General features: G+C 35.2%; 2 protein-coding genes across 3 annotated transcripts; one reads left to right on the top strand and one right to left on the bottom strand.

Moving 5' to 3' along the window:
* The first annotated feature begins 9,475 nt into the window (after positions 1-9,475).
* On the top strand, positions 9,476-12,018 carry LOC122608212 (probable arabinosyltransferase ARAD1). The gene is made up of 2 exons (XM_043781298.1): positions 9,476-10,415; positions 10,869-12,018. Exons 1-2 carry the CDS (start codon positions 9,480-9,482, stop codon positions 11,385-11,387), a joined length of 1,455 nt encoding a protein of 484 aa, XP_043637233.1. The 5' UTR covers positions 9,476-9,479; the 3' UTR covers positions 11,388-12,018.
* A 1,182-nt stretch (positions 12,019-13,200) lies between these two features.
* On the bottom strand, positions 13,201-17,247 carry LOC122607304. 2 transcript variants are annotated; one of them, XM_043780250.1, is made up of 8 exons: positions 17,081-17,247; positions 16,563-16,766; positions 16,209-16,280; positions 15,571-15,629; positions 14,446-14,593; positions 14,239-14,355; positions 13,893-13,982; positions 13,201-13,524 (listed from the first exon to the last, which is right to left on the bottom strand). In XM_043780250.1, exons 2-8 carry the CDS (start codon positions 16,764-16,766, stop codon positions 13,450-13,452), a joined length of 765 nt encoding a protein of 254 aa, XP_043636185.1. In that variant the 5' UTR covers positions 17,081-17,247; the 3' UTR covers positions 13,201-13,449. The 2 variants fall into 2 exon arrangements, with proteins under 2 accessions (XP_043636185.1, XP_043636186.1); XM_043780251.1 differs by having other exon boundaries at positions 14,239-14,316; positions 17,081-17,242.
* Between the last annotated feature and the right edge of the window lie 3,317 nt (positions 17,248-20,564).

Here is a 20,564-nt window from a genome sequence, read left to right as displayed (position 1 = left end):
TACCATCGATATTTGTTGGAGTTTTGGTATACGGCCGAAGTTTCCAAAGATGAGAAGTCAATAGCCTTCACACTAAAGGAGGGTACGGTTAAGTGCGTATTGACGCTTGACGGTTTTAGGGAGTAGCTGAGGCTGAACTATTTGCCTCCCAACACCCCGTACACAAAAAGACAAAAAGGGGTGAACTTTAGGGAAGTTTTGCTGGTTACTGGCCACAACCAGATCGTTGATGATGATGGCAATTTGAAGACGTCGGGCCACATCTTCATTGCCGGTTTTAAGGGGTGCTGGAGATACTTCTGGACACAAATTGTAGAGTGTCTAGGAGGGAATAGTGGAGGACTGGATCAAATCTCTTTGATTCAGGTCGAGATGGGCTACTACTTGTGGCATGGGATGAAGGTGGATTTTGCTGAGATGCTGTTTGCTCAGCTGTTGACTAAGTTGAAGGGGAAGAGGAGCATCCATATTGCCTTTCCCAGATTTTTGAGCATTTGTTTTTTGGCGATTCTAGGAGAGGGTTATGCTGATGTCCTTCAGGAGAGTTCTCAGACTGAATTTTGCAAGGACCTCTCCAAGATGACCGAGTCTGAGGACGAACCTGAACTGTCCCCTGCTATGCTTCAGGTACTTAGTAACAACGTTAAAACTGACACAGCACGACCGGCTGGCTCAGAAAGATCACTGGGCGGGTCACAAAAGAATGTGAGACCCACCAGTCGATCTAGTGGCACTACGCTACACTTGTTTAAACCCAAAACAAGTTCTAACCTGCCACTTTCATCTTCCACTGACCAACCTGAGGATCTTTCAAAAGACTCCTCAGGATTTCCAAAGGGTTTATTAACACTGCGTCCTTTTAGGCCATCCTTACAACCCAAGGATATTAGTACCCAAGCTCAGCCTTCTGAAACCTCAAAACAGGTTTCAGAAGAAGGTCAAATGGGAAACCCACAAGCAGCCATCTCCAAAACTTCTTTAGGAGGAGATGGTGAAGATATCGGTGTGTCAGCCCAACACACATTAGAAGTTGTGTCTACACATGCACTCCCTGTAACTTCACAAATCTTACACTCTTTGCTTGCACAAACTTTTGATATTTCTCAGGTGATACCCAGAAGAATGGAGGTTTCAAAGTCTGCGGCCGACGATGAGACTCTTGGATCCAGCACAAGAGTTACTGAGGCACAACTGGTATCGTCTGAAGCAGTTCCATCTCTGACCAGTTGCGATGCACCTGCTGAAGCAGCTGCTGAACTGGGTGCTGGTCTGGATTCTGGGAATCTATACCAGAGCATATCTGACCAGGATGTAAATGTCTGGGATGAAGATGAGCTACCCGAGGGAAACCTCGAAGACTTCGTCTTTGATGAAGAATTACTGGGGGAGAATCTTTCAGATTCTGAGCCAACCCTCACTCATTTTGAAGAACCATCATCACAACAACAACAACAACAACAACAACAATTCATCGATCTCGATCCACCTTATCAACCACCACTAATTTCTCATCAACACCCTCTATTTCCTCAAGGCACAACTCCTGCCTATGTCACTTCTACTGTCTTTCAGCCACCTCTTCAAATCCTTCACCCACAAATCCATGATGTTCCACCAAGGAGGACGTATGATCTGCCAGGAGAGCAAGAAAAAGATTTGGATTCTGAGACCGAGTCTGATGGTCCTTTAGAAAGAATCCTGGAGAAATCTCTGGCGAGCATCAGGACTACTCCCTTTGCTGCTTCAGCCTCCACTTCGACTGCTGCACCTCTGAGCATGGAAGCTCAGCTAGAGAAGTCACAAACTGCAGTCCACAACCTTCTCATTCAGGTTGAGGGCTTATAATCTCTAGCTGCCAACACCAAGTCTCTGGCAGATTTGAAGGATGCCCAGGATGTTATGGGCACTGAGTTTACAAGAATAGCGGTTAATGAGAGCTTGGTGGTTGGGAAGCTGCACGAATTGGTGTCATCCTGCAATGGATTAAGTAGGGCTATTGGTGAAGCATTCAAGTTGACCAAGAGGGATGTGTAGAGTTCAATAGTTTCAAATCTGCAATCCTGGTTGTTAATGATACAAAGTTCATTCTTGGCACTTGAAAAAGAAGTAAGTGAGTTGGTGAAGAAGCCCAGTGTTGATGAAGAGTCTCTTGGTGCCTCAGTTAGTGATAAAGTTTATGCGACACTGAAATCTATATTCTCTGAAGATCTCATTTCTCAGATTTCAGTGTCAGTGGCTGCCAAGGTTGAAGAGAAGGTCAGGGTGGTGGTTTCTGAAGTATCTAAAGCAACAAATGACAAGGTTGACAGGGCTGTAACTGCAATGAAAAACTCTGTGTCAACTCTTGATAAACAAGTTCAGAACCAGTCAAAGCAACTGGATGAAATCCTGGCCCTGCTCAAGAAAACTTCTGAAGTTGTTACTCCTCCTCCCTCTGGTATGTTATCTGAAGAAGACAAGGGGTTACTGAAGGAAGTCCTGGAGCATGAGAAGCTAAATCTGAACTCTACTTTCAGATTAAGAGCTCAGTTTGCAACGATGTCAAAGGGAATCTCTGATAGTATCTCCCAGCAGAATTGGGAACCTCTGCAGGGCATGCAACAGGCTATCGACTTATATGCAAGGATGCCTGCAGAGATTCCCAAAGGGGGAAGTGATGTGCCAATTGGGTTGCTGGCTAGCTCTCAAGAACTTATTGAAGCAACCGAAAGGACATCTGGAACTGAGGGGGAACAACCAAGGGTACAATCTGAACCTCAACCATCTGAACCATCAAGGAAAGATAAAGGCAAAGCAAATATGGTTGAGGAGCCAAAGAAAAAGGGGGCCAAGGACTCTGGATTTGTGGTTGGTGAAAATGTGGATGAGCATGGTTATCCATTGCCAGACTTGGAAGCTGATCAGAAAAAGTTGGAAGCCCTTCAAAAACAAGTCTCCAATCAATTCATTATGTGGAGAGAGACTCAAGAAAGAGAAAGGGCCCAACACTTGGCAATGGGTACCATTGATCTGGTGGATGTTGCAGCTCTTGGTCTTACTAAAGAAAGATATCAGAAGATCAAGCATGATGCAAGAGTGCAGAAAGCTTTGGTGGATATGGCAGAATATGAATATGGGATGAAGTATTCTCCCTTGGAACAGAAACTGGACCATCTCACTTTCAAGATATCTATTGAAGACTTGATAAAGAATAGAAAGAAAGAGATGGAGATTAAAAAGAAAGAAATAATGTCTAGTGTTCTGAAAGCTGAAAAGGAAATCTGCAGGCCACCCCAGAAGCCCAAACTTACTGGCCCAAGGACTTCAAGAAAAACTGCTCGAGATGCTGACCTCTCTACATTCATACCCATTTCCAAAGAAGTTGCTCAGGTAAAGGATAAACATGAGAAGGATCAGTATGATTACTACATGAAACACAGGTGTCATCCTGCAAAGATCCTGGATGTGCAAATTCTGAAGGAAGATGGTCTGAAGCTGTTTAATCTGATTGTGAAAAGAGAAGGTAGAGCTGAAGAAGAGTATGAGCAAGTGTCGGTGCATAAGTTTGGGTATTCTGAGCATAAGGAGATGATCAATGCGTTGAAGGGAAAACCGAAGTCTCATCTGAATGGCGCCTGGATGCTGAAGATCCAACAGAAAATGAAGGCCAAGGTTGAGATGGAGGAAAGGTTATTTGGAAAGATCAGCTCTCCTAAGAGAAAAGCTACTGAAGCACCTTCTGGCTCAAGGCCTGCGAAGAAGTAGTGTATCTCTTTGTAAATATTTGTACTTATAAATATTTTCATTTCATTTCATTTCTGTACTTGTAACTGAACAATCATCTCAGTATCTTCTATATAGTTGCAAGTTACATCATATTATTAGAAAATAGTTTAAGTTAGAAAAACAAACTAGCAAACTTTCTTAAGGCATCGTGATCTATGAGATGTCCTTAGAAATATTTTTACAACTTAAACAAAAACTTGTATTTTTAGACTTACAAACTTGTATAGATAGAAGTCTAAAATACATGAACTATTTTAGAACAAATAGGGGGAATTTGTTAGGTCGAAAATCGACTAAGTATAATTTGTTCAAAATAGTTGAAGCTCAGAAGAAAGCTTGCTCAGGATTCTGAAATCATTCAGAATATAGCTCACTGAAGCTTCACTTCAGATTTAGAATCAACCAACACTGAAGACGTTCAGACGAAAGTCAAAGACTGAAGACTGAGGAAGAAGATCATCTCAGAAGCAGAGCTCAAAGAAGATCTTACCTGAAGTTGAATCTGAAGAGGATCAGTGAAAAAGTACTTACAACACTTTTTCACTGATTACGAGGAAAGTCTTTTTGCAACTTTAACTACCTTTACCCGGTTAATTACTATCAACCTGGGATTGGGAAAGTTTTAGCAAAAAGGTTGGGAATAAAGTATGTCAAGTCACATCAAGAAACTGACATACTTTACCTTAAACAAGCGTGTTATGGATTTGTCCTACAAATCCATCCAACCATATTTAGTACGGCATTTTGCCATGTCATCAAGACATGTTTTGCCTATAAATATAACACTTCTCACACTTGCAAAATAGCTTGGAACTTTGGCAATTGCAACGTGTGATATTACTCTAAGTATTCTTACGAGTAATTCCTCGTCACATAGATCATTTGTATTTCTGGGTTGTTTAGATACTTTCACAAGTGTGATTATCTTTGTTCCGCAACAACTCTTGTATTTTATTTACAAGCAATAAATAAAATACATTGAAAAATACATCTTGACTCATTGCCATAATACTTGATTATATTTAGTAATTTATATAGTTTCAAGCAATTATACATTATTACTCTTATCCATTATCTGGATCGTAATTCTAACTAGTCCCATCTAGTTTCGATTTACTTGCCAGTCGGGTTACTTGATATAACTTGTGATTATTATTGTCTAACCTTATATCTTGTTATATCTTGATCTCGTGCACATCTTGTTAGGTGGACTTACAGTACCATATACATCCGTCCCCCAACTGTAAGCTTTAACATTTTAGGGTTTAGCATTTAGAGTTTTAGAATGCAACTTTTCTAAAATGTATGCATAAAATCAAAAATGATTTTGCATAGATTTTCCCGGGTTTTTACATTGTAGCTTAGGGTTTAGGGTTTGAAGTTGTAGGGTTATCCGGCTAACCCTACGACTTTAAACCCTAAACCCTTAAGCGTACCGTATACATCCGTCCCCTCACTGTAGGCTTTAGCATTTAGGGTTTTAGAATGCAATTTTTCTAAAATGTATGCATAAAATCAAAAATGATTTTGCATAGATTTTTAACATTATACATGTAAAATCATTTTTGATTAGAAATTAAACTTTAGTTTAGGGTTTGAACGGCTAACCCTACGACTTCAAACCCAAACTAAAGCGCGAGGTCGAAGACCCTCGTGATCACACTTTCCCCTCGGATTTGATTTAGAATAGGTTTAGTGAAATTCCATATATCTACACAAACAAATGAAATTCCATCAAATTTGATTTTGAATAGGTTTAATGATACCGAATTCATTTCTTGTCTCAAAATTCAAAATTGATTTTAAATAGGTTTATTTGTATAGAACTCATTTGCCTTGTCTCAAACTTATATGTAAAATCGTATATGATTTTGAATAAATTTTTCATAGTGTATGCTTAAAATCGATTTTGATTTTGATTAAGTTTATTTGTACGAAAGCATATACAAAATCATTTTTTAATTTGAATATATTTAATGATACCGAACTCACTTTTTTGTCTAGATGTATGAATAAAATCATATATGATTTTATATAGGGTTTTGACACTCTATGGATAAAATCATTTTTGATTTCAAATGGTTTTCTTTGTATGGAACTCATTTGGTTTTGTCTCAATGTATTATAAAAAATCATATATAATTTTGTATAGGTTTTCCCCAATATATGCGTAAAATCATTTTTTATTTTGAAAAATTGATTTTGAATAGGTTTTTCACAATGTATGCGTAAAATCATTTTTGATTTTGAATAGTTCATTATATATAGGATTTTCACACTATAAGAGAATCAAATATGATTCTAGACATAAGAACACAAGTAACTAAAACCTCAATACAAAATCAAATTTGATTGTACAAAACAAAGTTACAAAACACAAATCTATAGAATCTATATACAAAATCAAATATGATTTTACACATACAGTTACAAAAACAGAAATCTCTATACCCTCAATCAGATGTGATTGATTTTACACATACAATTACAAACAAATGGGTTTTATATCAACAAACCTATACACAATCAAATTTGATTCAAAATCATAAAGGTTATCAAACTTTGGTTTAGACATTTCATCAAACACCTTATATGCAATACTCAATCAGATGTGATTTGATACTAAATCGTATATAAGAAACTTTGGTTTAGACATTTCATCAAACACCTTGTAGGCAATATTATACCAAACAACAAAGTCAATTAAATAACTAATAAAATTTAACAAATTCAAATGTTAGAAAGATCTAATCACATGTTATCTAATTACATTTGAATATTTAGAATTTACATAACAAAAAGTTATCTTCAAGATTAATTGATGATGAATGTTGGAGATGATGATGACAGATGCAACAAAAACGCGATGGTGACCTGAGCACGGTGTTGGTAGTGGTGGTGGTGCTACTAGTGGGGGGTGAGAGAGAGAGAGAGAGATCTGATCTGTGTGTGTGTTTGAAACTGGAAAGAAATAATTGAGGTGTGAGATAATGTGCAAAATTACCAAAGTACCCCTCTGCGTGTTTTTTTTCTTTTTTCAAGGGAACCGTCGATCTGTTTTGATCTAAGGGCTGAGATTGAGCCCTTAGGTTTCACCAATTTTGATGGTTTCGCATCAATACAACTCTATAAAAACATAACATCAACTTATATTTAATTATCGAAAACTTTTTATTAATATAAACCAAGAGCGCAGTTTGATGGTCCATTAGGTGGTTTTTCTTGTAATCTCTGCGATGACATCGTCTCAAAATGAACGTAAAGACCATTGTGGATGACGAGTGGCTCTGTCATCTAATGTCCAATAAAATGACGAGTGGCTCTGTCATCTAATGTCCAATAAAAGTATAACAAAAACCAACTTATAAATCAAAAGTTGTTAGGAAAAAAACTGATGGGCCAACTATTTTTAAAAAATGATAACAAATAAGCCCAAATATCTTCAACCCAAACCCCCGGAGCCGATGTGCCCGTTTTACCCCAACCACCCCGACCTATTACCCGATGACCACTTGGTTGAAATTTTACTAATAAGCTAGCTATAATTTTAAAATTTTCGATTCAAAGAATTCCGCAGAATACATATGTGCATTTCTAGTTGTGTGACTTTGTGACTGATCGAAAACTGTACTAGAAAAACATTAAATATCAGTCATTTAAAAATTTAGTTTTTTGTTTCATTTATATTATTGAGTAACTCATGAAAAACTGTACTAGAAACATTACATATCAGTTATTTAAAATTTAGTTTTTTGTTTCATTTATATTATTGAGTAATTCATGGAAAACTGTACTAGAAACATTTCATATCAGTCATTTAAAATTTAGTTTTTTGTTTCATTTATATTATTGAGTAACTCATTGAAAACTGTACTAGAAATATTACATATCAGTCATTTAAAATTTAGTTTTATGTTTCATTTATATTATTGAGCGTCTCATGGATCGATAATTTAGATTACAGATGCTTTTACCAAATAATAACTGTATATTTTAAGTTATTGTATTATTTTTCCGACATTAAATATATTATTGTATTTGATTAATTAATTGAAATTAACTTTAACTTTTCTAATAAATAATAAAGTGATGAAGCAACAAGCAAATAAAGTAAAATATGAGTTTGGATGTGTTGACATTACGTTGATGCGACAAAATGAGAAGGGAAGAAGTTATGTAATTCATGTTTGGTAAAGATCTGATGATAATAATGTACGGAAACAAGAATCAAAAGAAGAAAAGAAAAGGAAAATTGGAAGACAAATGAAATAGCATATAAGAATGTTTAAAGTTGTACTTTTTCCAACAATCGTCACTGTTGTTGCAGTTTGGCAAATTATTTCATTAAATTGGCCTACGATTTGTATACGAAAATAACTAACTAAAGACGAGGGTTATGATATTAAAGTTTTGGGAAATCATTAATACTTATAATAAATAGTCTAAAAATCATCGTAATTGTTAAACGGTGACATATAAAAAAATAAGGAGAAAATTAAAAATGAGAATTATTGTATACCACATATCATCTTTTTATATTTTTAGAAGAATTTTTAGATCAATCTTTAATATTTTTTTTTTTAAAATTATATGTCATTCACAACAATACTACTCTGTAATTACGGGACAGTCCAATAATACAAAAAGTTTTAGGAGAATTTTTAAACCAATTTTTAAGTTTTCATAAGCTTTTATAGAAGTATGATTAATTTGATATAAAAATAATTGAGTGCTCTAGAAAATGTTATATTTATCGTATCGGCAAAATACTCGATACTAGTATTATTGGTAATTTGGTATTTTTTCGAACATTCAGTCGGCATACGACATCGGGAAAACTTCACCGTATAATGGTGAAGCCTTGCATAAACAAGATGTTGACCATGGACCATTGCAAGTATTCAGAGGGAAAAACCCCAAGGTTTTTCCATCTATAAGGATCGAACTCAAGACCTTAGGTAAAACCAGAAATACCGTATTATCGGCCGAATTACAGCTAACATTCAATATCAGTACAAGTTAAATTAAATTGAATTTAATACATTATACTATATTTAGGAGGGAAGATATATGTTTTTTCAATTATTAATTAGAATTAATTAATGAATATTAAATCAGTCCCCGTGAGTCGTGACTACTTTGCATAGATACACACGTTATTGTCTTCTTCTTGAAAAATTAAAAAATAAAATAAAAATGAAAAGAGCATCAATTCAACAAGGATTCTATTTTCATCACCTTGGAGGCTTGGATGGTAGCTCATCAATATCATCATGTCACAAAACTAAGATTTTCATTCACATCTTCTTTTTTCTGTTGTTTCCTATTAACTATTTGATAAGAAATTCGATTCTTGGTAATTAATCTTTTCTTGAGTTTTAAGACTGCAACTTAATGCATGCCTCTTCAGCTTTCAGGTTCTTTATGTTATTTATGATGTTTAATTAATATTTGATAATTAAGTTTTTTACTTCAAATATCAAGAATTTTAATAGTTCTAAGTTAACTATGGTCAAATATATTGTTGGCTTAGTTATAATGTCACTACCAATGCATTGCTTAGAAAATTAGGCTTTTAACTATTAAGAAAGTGACTTTTACTTTTCTTGAAAGTTAGGTTCTTGTTGAAAATAGGTCTTTGATGTATTTGAGGTTTTGAAGTATTTATGATCTTAGAATAACGTTTGTTTTTGCAACTTCTACACTTTGTTCCAATGACAACAATGTCTGAAAAGGGTGTGTTTATTTCGCGATCACTTACCTTGCTATTCGCGGTCTCAATGTTGTTTCTAATGCTTTCTTCATCAATCCTGTTTCAGTTTGGTGATAATTCTGTAGTACCCAGATCAATATATAAGCTTATTGTTGTTTCAAAAACGCCGGTTATTATTAAAGATGATCAAACCAGTGAGCCAATTGAACTAAAATCGACCCCTTTTGTAGGTTCATCTTGTAAAGAGTCTTGTTTTAAATCCGACCTCATTAAACCAACCGTCTCTTGTGACCGAAACCATGCTCTGCTTAAAATTTTTATGTATGATTTACCACCTGAGTTTCACTTTGGATTACTAGGATGGAAGGGAGATAGAAGCCAAATTTGGCCTAATGTGAGTGATTTGAGTGAAATCCCTAAATACCCAGGTGGGTTAAACTTACAACACAGTATAGAATATTGGCTCACTCTTAATCTATTGTCTTCAACTGCTCCAAATTTGTCTACACCTTGTACTGCAATTCTTGTAAAAAATGCAACTCGAGCGGATGTCATTTTTGTGCCATTTTTCTCCTCTTTAAGTTACAATCGGCATTCTAAAATTCATAGCACCGGGAAAACTAGTTTAGATAAGATTTTGCAAGAAAGATTGGTGAAGTATTTAAAAGGTAGAGATGAATGGAAAAGGTTGGGAGGAAAGGATCATATGATTGTGGCTCACCATCCAAATAGTATGCTTTTAGCAAGAAAACACTTGGGTTCTGCTATGTTTGTTCTTGCTGATTTTGGAAGGTATCCTGCTCATATTGCAAATATTGATAAAGATATCATTGCACCTTACAAACATGTTGTAAGGCTTGTTGATGCTGGTGATTCGCCTTCTTTTGAAGATCGGCGTGTGTTAGTTTATTTTCAAGGAGCGATCTATAGAAAAGATGTGAGTTTTTTCTTGCCCATGTTTTGTTTCTGTATCGATCTAAGTTTCTCACTAGTATTTTAGGGAACCACCTTTTTTTAACCATGGCACCTTCAAATGTTCAAAAGATTGATGTAATGTTATTATTCCGTAGAGCTTATCAGGTGTGGATAATGCTGGCATGTTTGATATTCGGAAATGGTTACTTTACATCTATTCGATGCTAACTAACCGGTTATATGTGACTAATGTACAGGTTATCGTCAAGTAATAATTAGTTTAAAGGTGTTAAGGGTGAAAGCGAAGTTGTTTACCCTAAACACAAACTGGACAAAAATTCGTTAATATTAAGCATTTGCTTTTGTACCGAATATAATAAACACACAGGCCTCAAATAAGGCTTAAAACCTTTGGGCTATGCAGTATTGTTCTGTCTCTCTTATCAATTAACTGTGTGTTTGTGTATCTACACAGGGTGGAATGCTTCGTCAAAAGCTATACTACCTAATGAAAGACGAAAAAGATGTGCACTTTACATTCGGAACTGTGTCATCAGGTGGGGTCCGAAAGGCATCCAGAGGGATGATTTCATCCAAATTCTGCCTCAACATTGCAGGAGACACACCTTCATCTAACCGTATGTTTGATGCTATTGCTAGTCATTGTGTTCCTGTTGTAATAAGTGACAACATCGAGGTTCCATTTGAGGATGTTCTTGATTACTCCAAATTCGCCATATTTGTTCCTGCATCAGATGCTCTTAAGAAGGGTTACCTTTTAAAACTTCTTAGAGGTGTTCAAAGAGAAAAATGGATTGAAATGTGGGAAAGATTGAAACAAATTGCACCACATTTTGAGTATCAGTTTCCCTCACAGAGTGGTGATGCTGTTGACATGATTTGGCAGGCAGTTTATAGGAAGATATCTTCGGTACATAAGACAGTTGGTAGGGAAAATAGATACCAAATGTCACAAAAGTTTTTGACATCGTAATCCAGGATGGTTTAGGAGAACAGATACAGAAGCTGGACTACTAGAGGTTACACCAAAGATGTCAAACGTCCAAAAAGAATCAAGTGCCCGCTGTTGCAGTGGAATCAAGTGCCGTGATTCAAGTGTACATAATAGAGATGTAAGGGAGCCAGTCTACTAACGCTCAACTCATCAAAAGACCAAGTTGAGCTCAAGCCTATAGTTCAAGCATTCTGCTTGTTGAGGGTGTAGAAGTCATATGTTTTACACAAAGCCTACAGCAAAATCCTAAATCTGTTACCACTGGCCTGTGTAACCAGTAAATTTGGCCCATTGCAAGACTATTTTTTTTTATTTTAATGGCCAACGAATATATCCCGGATACCTAGGTTAACCCAATGGCGAAAGGCAACCCCATACGCCCTGCGAACACGTATAGCGCTGGGTAGCCCAAGCCCACCATGTAGTTTCATTCTAGGAAAAACCTCATAAGGCCCCTGCCAAGGTTTGAACACCCAACCTTATGAGTAAAACCTGGATGTCTCAGCACTCTATCTATGGGTCATTGGTAGCTATAGAAAATCATTTTCTCTCAAAAATATAATGAACCATCTATAAATATTCAAAAACGTTAATATGCCTTTTGAATTTATGTCGATTGTAAACCTTTTCTTTTATCATTGCATTTGCATACTTGCATGTATGAGTTACACCCTTGGAATTATGTATATGTATTTTCTTGTACTTTGAACCATATTATGTCCATAAATCACTTATCATACAGAGAAATAACTCAATTTTGACGAAATAGAATGACATATGGAATAATCGGAATACCTACAATACGAAACGCTAATTGCTATGTTGGCTTGACTAAAACTAACATTATACAGCCTATTTATGAGCTAATTACCATCCTAAAAGCAATTAATGTTTGCGTATGTTTGTGAATCATTGCGATGAATATGAAGGCGACAATGTCACTTTTACAGGGAGTACTCATCCTATAGCAGTGTCCACGGACATGTGAGGTAAGTGGTTATTTTCGGGGTATGTTTCGCGGGCGTAGCTTCCCCATCCTTGTCCTGTTCGATTCTGAGAAGGAGCGGGCAATATTGTGAAAGCTTTGAGATCGGTTCCCTTATGGCCCAGACCTATAGATATGGAGTGGTAGAATCGCATCGAGTAATTCCATCCAATATGATGAGCTATTGGAAAATTAAGGGTTGAGGACTAGTTGCAATAAAACAAATAATCTATATAGACGGATGTTACAATATGATATCAGAGCCATGTTTGTACCATCATGATGAAGCTAACCTCATCGAGAAGAACTAATCCGAGTTGCTTTTATATATATATATATATATATATAAAGAACCACTGAGAAGAAACCAGCCTATGTTCAGCTTTTGTCATTGAACCAGTGATTCAGGTCGGCTGTCTCTTTTACTACTATGGATAGGGACTGCACGTTTTTACCTCGTTTGTTTGATCAATTTGGATCACACATAACTAATCACAAAATGCTGGAAGTTTCCGTTATTCCCATTACCTAAAGAATGCAGATATATTTGACACGCCCTAACCGAAGTATCCAAGCTTTTTTATAAAACAAAACATACATCTAACTCTTGATTTCTTGTGTTTAATCTGCATTAAAGGCTTTATATGCTTAAAATCATTTAAAGTAGCAAAACTTCTTTTCCTGTTTCACATTCTATCCTCTTTATCCTACTACGCAATACAAAATACAAATATGTTGAACGTGTATTGTGACAAACTAATATGAAATTGGAGAAAGTTGACAAATATCCATACCGACTAAAAAGGCTACCATGAATCCCCACATATATTCATAAATTGATCGTTAATATTAGTTTACAAACACAATTAAGCTTTCAGTTTCATTTTTGTAGACAGGGAGAAGATACAACATACAACCTCAATTGAGCATATTATATCGATGAGGCTCACTGGCAAAGGAGCCGTGGTCATAGCAGGTGGTGGTGGTGATACCATAGATGTTCCTGGTGCAAGAATGATATGCAGGCCTCTATGATGCTCTGCTTGGCAGCTTGCATCATGGGTGCCTCATCAGGGGCTGCTGCCAGTCCACATCTACAGCTGCTTCCAGTCCTGCCCGTCTTGTGGGTTCCTGTACATAATAATTTCATTAACATTGTTATATCATCAAGGTAACCATTCCGACCCATTTACTGATAAGTGAGTGGATTTGGACTACAATCTATCTACAACCTATTAGATGGGTAAATGAAAAGATATTTTGTTCTGCAAACAGAGAATGTGTTGAACAGATCGATCCTCGATGCACAAAACCTTCCTAAATGACTTAATTTAAAAATATAGGTTGTTAATAAAAGCAAAAAAATAAACCATTATCATATCTGACAAACTAATTGTGTGTACGATAGCCCCGCCTCTGCCAGCACATACCTGTTTTGATCCAACCCATTTTCACCCATTTTGCAACCTCTAAAGAAAAGCATAATTTTGGCCTTCTACCTGTGATTGCCTAAGACGCTTCAAGATACTGATCGCCCAGGCCATCATGTAGAAAGTAAAGAGAAGACCAGCTGCCCGAAGCATGAAAAGCTGCACGATAAACAACTTGTCAAGTTGTCTAGATAGTTTTGTTTAAAACTGGAGTCATGTACGAATTGTTTTATAAGGGGTCCTAGGATATGCGATTTGGAGCTTAGTGAATTTTGATTAACAGATTTTGCAACGTAACTGATGATATAAGAGTAAAAGTTTCAGTGCAGCTGATTATCAGATCTTGATTCAGTGTTACATATTACCTCCAAATCGCAAATCCAAACAGCCCCATAGTACAACAAACTACACTTACAGCAAAAAAGGCAGAAGCATCATCATCGTCATCATCGCCAATTGTGAGAGCATGCCTCAAGAGCAAAAGAGCCATCAACTGCCCAGCAATGATGCAAAATTTGAAGCACATAAAATTCTTGAATATACCAATTATTGTTAGCAGACAAGTATTCTAAAAATTACCATACATATAACTATAAAATGAAGATTGTTATTACAATCTTACAATGAGAGCAGCTGAGCGACAAAACGAAGCCCCATTGGCACTGGTGTCCTCATATTCAGCATCCAAAAGATTCCGTTCAGCAGCAGCCATAGCCACAAGTCGAGGATCTAACAGGTTTATAGGAGTACCATTAAGTGTCCAACTTGCACTGCATGTAAAACCAGCTATTAAAACCACAACTAAAATTGTAGAGAAACATTAAAAATTACTTTCACTCACAGTTTAAGCTCCAGCGATAACTATCAAAATTTGGAACTATTGTGACTTGTGGAAAAAATAAACTGCTTTTAGGTTCATATGCACGAAATCTGCTTCTAATTATCAGAAATCTTAACGGCTAAGCTATAAGTTTCTCGCCAGTTGCGTAACTGTGTAAGAAACTTATTGCTTCCATCTTACAAGATGCTGCCTTTTTCCACAAGAATCTCCTATTTGGCCAGTTTCCGTATAAATATCTGATTAACTGAATATTATAAAGTTCAAACAGAAAAAGCACATTGAAGAAGTTATCTCCTACATCCCGTTTTTTACTACTAACTATCAGTTTTAGAGTGTCTAAACCCACATAACATCACTTCCAAAATGCACATTCAGCATCCCTTTCTTTATACCGGCACTATAGCGGTGCTATAGCAGTTAGCGGTACTCAAGCAAAATAGAAGTCATATAAGTGGTCCCACTATTATCGGCGCTATTTTACCGCTATCGGTGCTATATAGGTCCAAATAGCAGTTAAATGGAGGCGATATAGCGTTTTTTTGTAAAATAAAAAAAAAAATAGCCCAAACTTAAAAATACACTAATTTTTGCAAACATTAACACTAATGTTTCAAATATTGACACTTTCAAGCTTGACTTGTGATATCTCTATTCAGCATAAAGTATTAATTATTTTATATATAAATGTTGCATAATATTAAAATTACCACTATACCACAGCTATACCGAACATCTCATATATCAGTCCTCGACCACTATTACCGCTATTTCAGTATTAACTACTTAGCTTTCTTCCGTATAAAAATTCTTCCAAGTATGTCACATAATGACAGTATACAACCGAAAGATTATTCTAATAAATGATTTCAAATAGTTTAGGTAAGAAGCAATGAAAGGTTAATATGCCTGATATCAACAACAGTGCCATCTGATTGAGGAGGTGCCATATAACCAGGTTCATAAGCCTGTGTAATCAACATTTTTCGAATTAGTCATCGACTTAAAGATGTTATGTCATATTCATAGCATGCAATACAATATTAATAAATTAATGTAAATTAAGAGGACATGCTTTATGCACAATTTTACTAAACTTCAGCATTGCAAAGAATAATCCACTAGACAGGAACATAGTTCGATAAGTGGATAGTGAGCTTAATTATAGATGCTAATTTCGACCCATCTATTGTTAATGGGTCAACTTAGGTTATAACTTAACAGGTCAAATGGGTTGAACCAAACAACATTTTTTATAAATATTGGATCGGCAATCAAACAACATAGTTAATGAAGGAAACAGGTCAAAAGGACGAAACGGGTTCATTATGAAAGGATATAGATAATTTATGTTTTCTGCAGTCATAATTTCCACGTTATGCATACAATCCGTCTTTGCAACTTTTAACTTTGATCACCAGTGGAAGTGGTCACAAAGGTATGTTATATTAGTCATGATTAGACCCCACTCAATGGAGGGATTGTGGCACCTGTGTTCGGGAGGGGTCACTGTGGCAGCAAGAGTAAGAAAGCAGGCAGTGAGATACCTTGTGACAGATTTCGCAAATTGTGTCTCCTTTTTCGTTGCACCATCGTTGAACACATTTCCTGTGAGCAAACTGCGATAACGGTGTGCTTTAGTGTTCATATATTCTAGACCGCCAATACAGTGTTTGACATTCACATAATAACGAAAGAATTTAGGTAGTAAATGGAAGCAGTCTCTCTACTTAGATAGAGGTAAGGTCTGCCTACATCTTAACCTTCCGCATACACCGTCGAGGTATTGGGGCTCAAAATCCACAAAAGGCGGCACTGAGCAGTTTCTTTCTTTCTTTCTTTATAATAACGAAAAGAATGCAATGTAAGCTAATAAAGAAAGATGAAATCCTTGAAAGCACCTTAAGGCTGCCACTACAAGCACAAGGAATCTCGCAGTTTTTGACGCTATCCTCCTCCTGGCATATTCGACACTCAACTGACTGAATAAGTGGCACGTGTTCACCAGCTTCTTCACCATTTTCTCCATCTAGAGACGACCCTGGAGTTTCCGACGATTTATTTGTCACCAGCTGATTAACGCATAAAACCACATCGTCTTCCATCTGCAAAAACAGGCACTAATTATTCAATAATACTTACACATGAATCCAGACATCTAACATTTGTTTAATGAAACCTCAAAATTTAAAACTAAAATCCAAAAGTAACATTTCCAACACATTGCAATAACTAATGAAGACTACTAAAATATTTACAAATAATAATAACTAAGTTTTCTTTTTGGAATGGCATAATAATAGCTATGTTGATCTAGGGTTAAATAATATGAATTGATAAATAAAAGTTGATACACATTAGAGTAACACAACCCTAGAATATAAATTGCGATGGAAAAATAATTTTTAATATTTAATACCTGTAAAACAAGTGCAGTGGAAATGATGGTGATGAGGTGCGTCTTTTGTAATACGAGTAGTAAATTGGGATATTTTAGTAGTTGAAGATGGAACTAGTTAGCTTGAAATTGGCATTGGTAAGTAAATAATTGGGATATTCTAGGTTTGTACACCTAGAATTACTCTTGAAAGAAAGGAACAGAGTAAAGTTGAGGATCAAAAGTCATAGGTTAATTATTTGGGATGTACTCGTGTTATCTATTTTGTGCGAAAAAAAGTTTTATGCATGTAATTAACATTTAGATCCTCACATTACCATTTAGTCGATTGCTTATACAATTTGTTTAATGTAACAAATTAATTACTTAAAATTTACCAGATAAAAGTTTTTTCCATATAATAAAAAAATTTACAAATTACATACATCTCCAAATATTTAACCCAAAGTCATAAATAGTTAAAGATATCTTCAAATTAAAAATAATAAATAATAACTTGAGGAACTCTAAGTGATAAGAATTTGTAATCCGAATCTTACCCTAAACATATTTGACATGGGCACAAATATTTAATTTTAATCTATAATGAGTCTGGGTGAGTTTTTCATTTAGATCTCTGAGTGATAAGGGTTTCTTATCGAGAAAATTAAATTGAGGATTAATTCAACAGATGCTCTCTAACGCGGGTCCGGTTATAACAACGTGTGCTAGATCTTCCAACTAGGGATGAGAATATGACCCGAAAAGCCACGACCCGACCTAGACCCGTCCAAACCCGAACCGATCTGCCCGATAGGATAACGTGTCGGGTTACGGGTTTAATTTTGTTGCTCCGCCTGGTTTCGGACATAGTAAGGTCCGGGTTTTGACAAATGAAATGTCCCTTAAACCCAAGAACCGAGCCGACCCTGTCCGTACCCGACCCGACCTGACCCAAACTTACCTGCCCAAAAGAGGTAACGGGATGGGTCACAGGTTCAACTTTGTTGCTTTTGTCGGGTCATCTTATGCACAGGTCGGGTCGGGTTTTAACCCGTGCTCATAACTTCTTCCAATATTCGCAAGTAATTCACACCTTTAATTATAAAAAAAAAAATTTATGTTTTGAGTTTTTTCTGATAAAAATAAAATAAAATTGTTTTTTTAAGAATGAAAAAAAATAAATTGATAAAATTTAAAAAGATTATTTAATGTTTTTTTAAAATAAATTTGTCTCTTATATCAAATACCAAAAATTACTAATAGATACAGATTTTTAAAAAATAATATTTCAAAAACACAAATTTACAGTTGGACAAACACTTTCTCCAATAGTTGGCTTCTCTTCAATAAACAAAGATTCACTCTTCAGGATAGGTGAAAGTCACTTATCAAAGTCTAATTTGACAAATGCATGTTCTAACAACCGCAACCCACTCCTTAATGTTCTTATACTAAGGACAAAACACTTTGTATGTATTCATCAGCGACTGCTGAATCAGCATATACATAGAATAATGTTGCAAAATAGAATTTTTTTTAAGTCTTTTAAAACTTGTTTATCAACAACTATTTGTAAGAACCGTTGATGTCACTTGTATATTCTAAGTTATCATTTAAACTTTAAGGTAATTTCCATAAATTTTAGATGTCTTTTCCATCCGCTTATTTCTTTGACTTCAACAGAGTGTTTCTTAACATTGAGATGATATTGATTCCCGTTTATAAAATGTACTTAGTAGAATGTTTTATCTAATCAAGGGGTGAGTTATTTTAAGAACTCATTAAAAAAAAGAACTCAAAAATCATTCTGGACTACATATTCTTTTTTTCTTTCTCTCTCTTTAATTAAATAATAAAATTCACCCAAATCATTCAAAATGTTTTATCTCACAAACCGTAAATCGTTAGACGAAACAAAAAGCATCGACAGTCTTAAAATTTCGTCATCTTTCATTAGAAATCCAATTTGATATACTTTTGATGATTTTTTAGTTTTTGTTTTCTTTTTGGTACTTACACATATGTAGGTTGAACTTACACATGTGTAGGTTGAACAGAAATTATGATTCGGAACGGCCTTCGCCCTTAAGGATATTCATAAACGAAAGCTAGTGGGGATGATAGGTCATAGAGGGTGATAGGTCATAGGGTGATAGGTCATAGGGTGATAGGTCATAGAGGGTGATAGGTCATAAGGGGTGACTGTTGATGGGTGATCTACTTAACGGGCTCCGCCCTTAGCCGTTATGGCTCCACCATGGATTGACGGGATCTGCCCTTAACCTTCATTGTTGTGTACATTTGCTTATTTATTAATTTACATGTGAAAACAATGATCCTACACATGTATATGTACACAAGTACAAGAGGGGAAAAAACGAAAATTAAAAAGTCGTCAAAAGTATATCGAATTGGATCTCTAATAAAAGAGGACGAAATTTTTATGACCACCCATGCTTTTTGTTTCGTCTAACGATTTACGGTTTGTGAAATAAAGCATTTTGAATGATTTGGGTGAATTTTATTATTTAATTGAAGAGAAAGAAAGATAAAAAAAAATGTGTGGTCCAGAATGGCTCTTGAGTTCTTTTTTATTTGTGGGTTCTTAAATAACCCTTCCTCATCTAATCAAAACCTAAGTTTATTTTGGGACTAACATTTGTCATATATGGCTAGTATAAAAAATTTTCCGCTTAAATATAAAAAAAAAATTTTTAAACAGTTAGTGGATATTCGATATCAAGGACCTAATCATATAATGGTAAACCCTTTCGAGAAACCAGAAGTACATCTATTAGTCAATAAATAAAATAATATAAGTACATATAAAATAACACCTTGGTTACATAGTTAAAACAACCAATAAGGATTTTTGTAAATTGAGGAAGTGAAGGTGGTGCTGTTAGGCACTTAAGTTGGGTGAAATCTCGCTCACATTTTATTTTTTTAATTCATAAAAAAACACAGGGGTCCATTATTTATTCATTATACATTTATAGATTAAAAAATTCGTATGTAAAGGATTTCACCCAACTTACGTGTGTGACAACACCACATTCACTTTTCCCATTTGGATTGAAACTAGTAAAGTTAAATATATCTTGACCTGTAGATTAAAATAAATGTTTACGATTTTTTATTTTGACCCTTAATTATAATTCAAGGTTTAAAATACTTAACCTTACAAGTAAAGTTTTTTTAAAATTGAAAGGATCTTGTCCAAATGTATTTCAACTTGTAAATGCAAGTAACAAATGCCTTGTTAGTTATGTTGTACTTATATTTACTAATTAATAACAAATAAGTTATTTTAGTATATAGGATAATATATTACAATAAACTATCACAGTAATCGCGTAATGGGACGGTGACGAAGATAGTGTGATGGTAGTGGGGCGTCAAATGGTATAGATAATTTGATATAAAGTGTTTGATTTAAAGTAGGTAGTAGGGATATATTATAATGTAAATGACTAATAGTGTAATTTAATATATATAGTTGGTGGTGATTTAATTCATTAAG

This window comes from Erigeron canadensis, chromosome 7, assembly GCF_010389155.1.
Source record: "Erigeron canadensis isolate Cc75 chromosome 7, C_canadensis_v1, whole genome shotgun sequence".
Classification (NCBI taxonomy): domain Eukaryota; kingdom Viridiplantae; phylum Streptophyta; class Magnoliopsida; order Asterales; family Asteraceae; genus Erigeron; species Erigeron canadensis.
Note: the sequence above shows the minus strand (reverse complement) of the source record. Positions and strands in the feature narration are given on the sequence as shown.

Bases quoted from the DNA above. Each gene is read 5' to 3' on its own strand.
- LOC122608212 (XM_043781298.1), top strand. From the start codon at position 9,480: ATGACAACAATGTCTGAAAAGGGTGTGTTTATTTCGCGATCACTTACC. The intron at 10,416-10,868 runs GTGAGTTTTTTC...GTATCTACACAG, and splicing joins GAGCGATCTATAGAAAAGAT to GGTGGAATGCTTCGTCAAAA.
- LOC122607304 (XM_043780250.1), bottom strand. From the start codon at position 16,766: ATGGAAGACGATGTGGTTTTATGCGTTAATCAGCTGGTGACAAATAAA. The intron at 16,281-16,562 runs GTGCTTTCAAGG...CCGTTATCGCAG, and splicing joins CTTGTAGTGGCAGCCTTAAG to TTTGCTCACAGGAAATGTGT. The intron at 14,356-14,445 runs GTAAGATTGTAA...GGTATATTCAAG, and splicing joins GTCGCTCAGCTGCTCTCATT to AATTTTATGTGCTTCAAATT.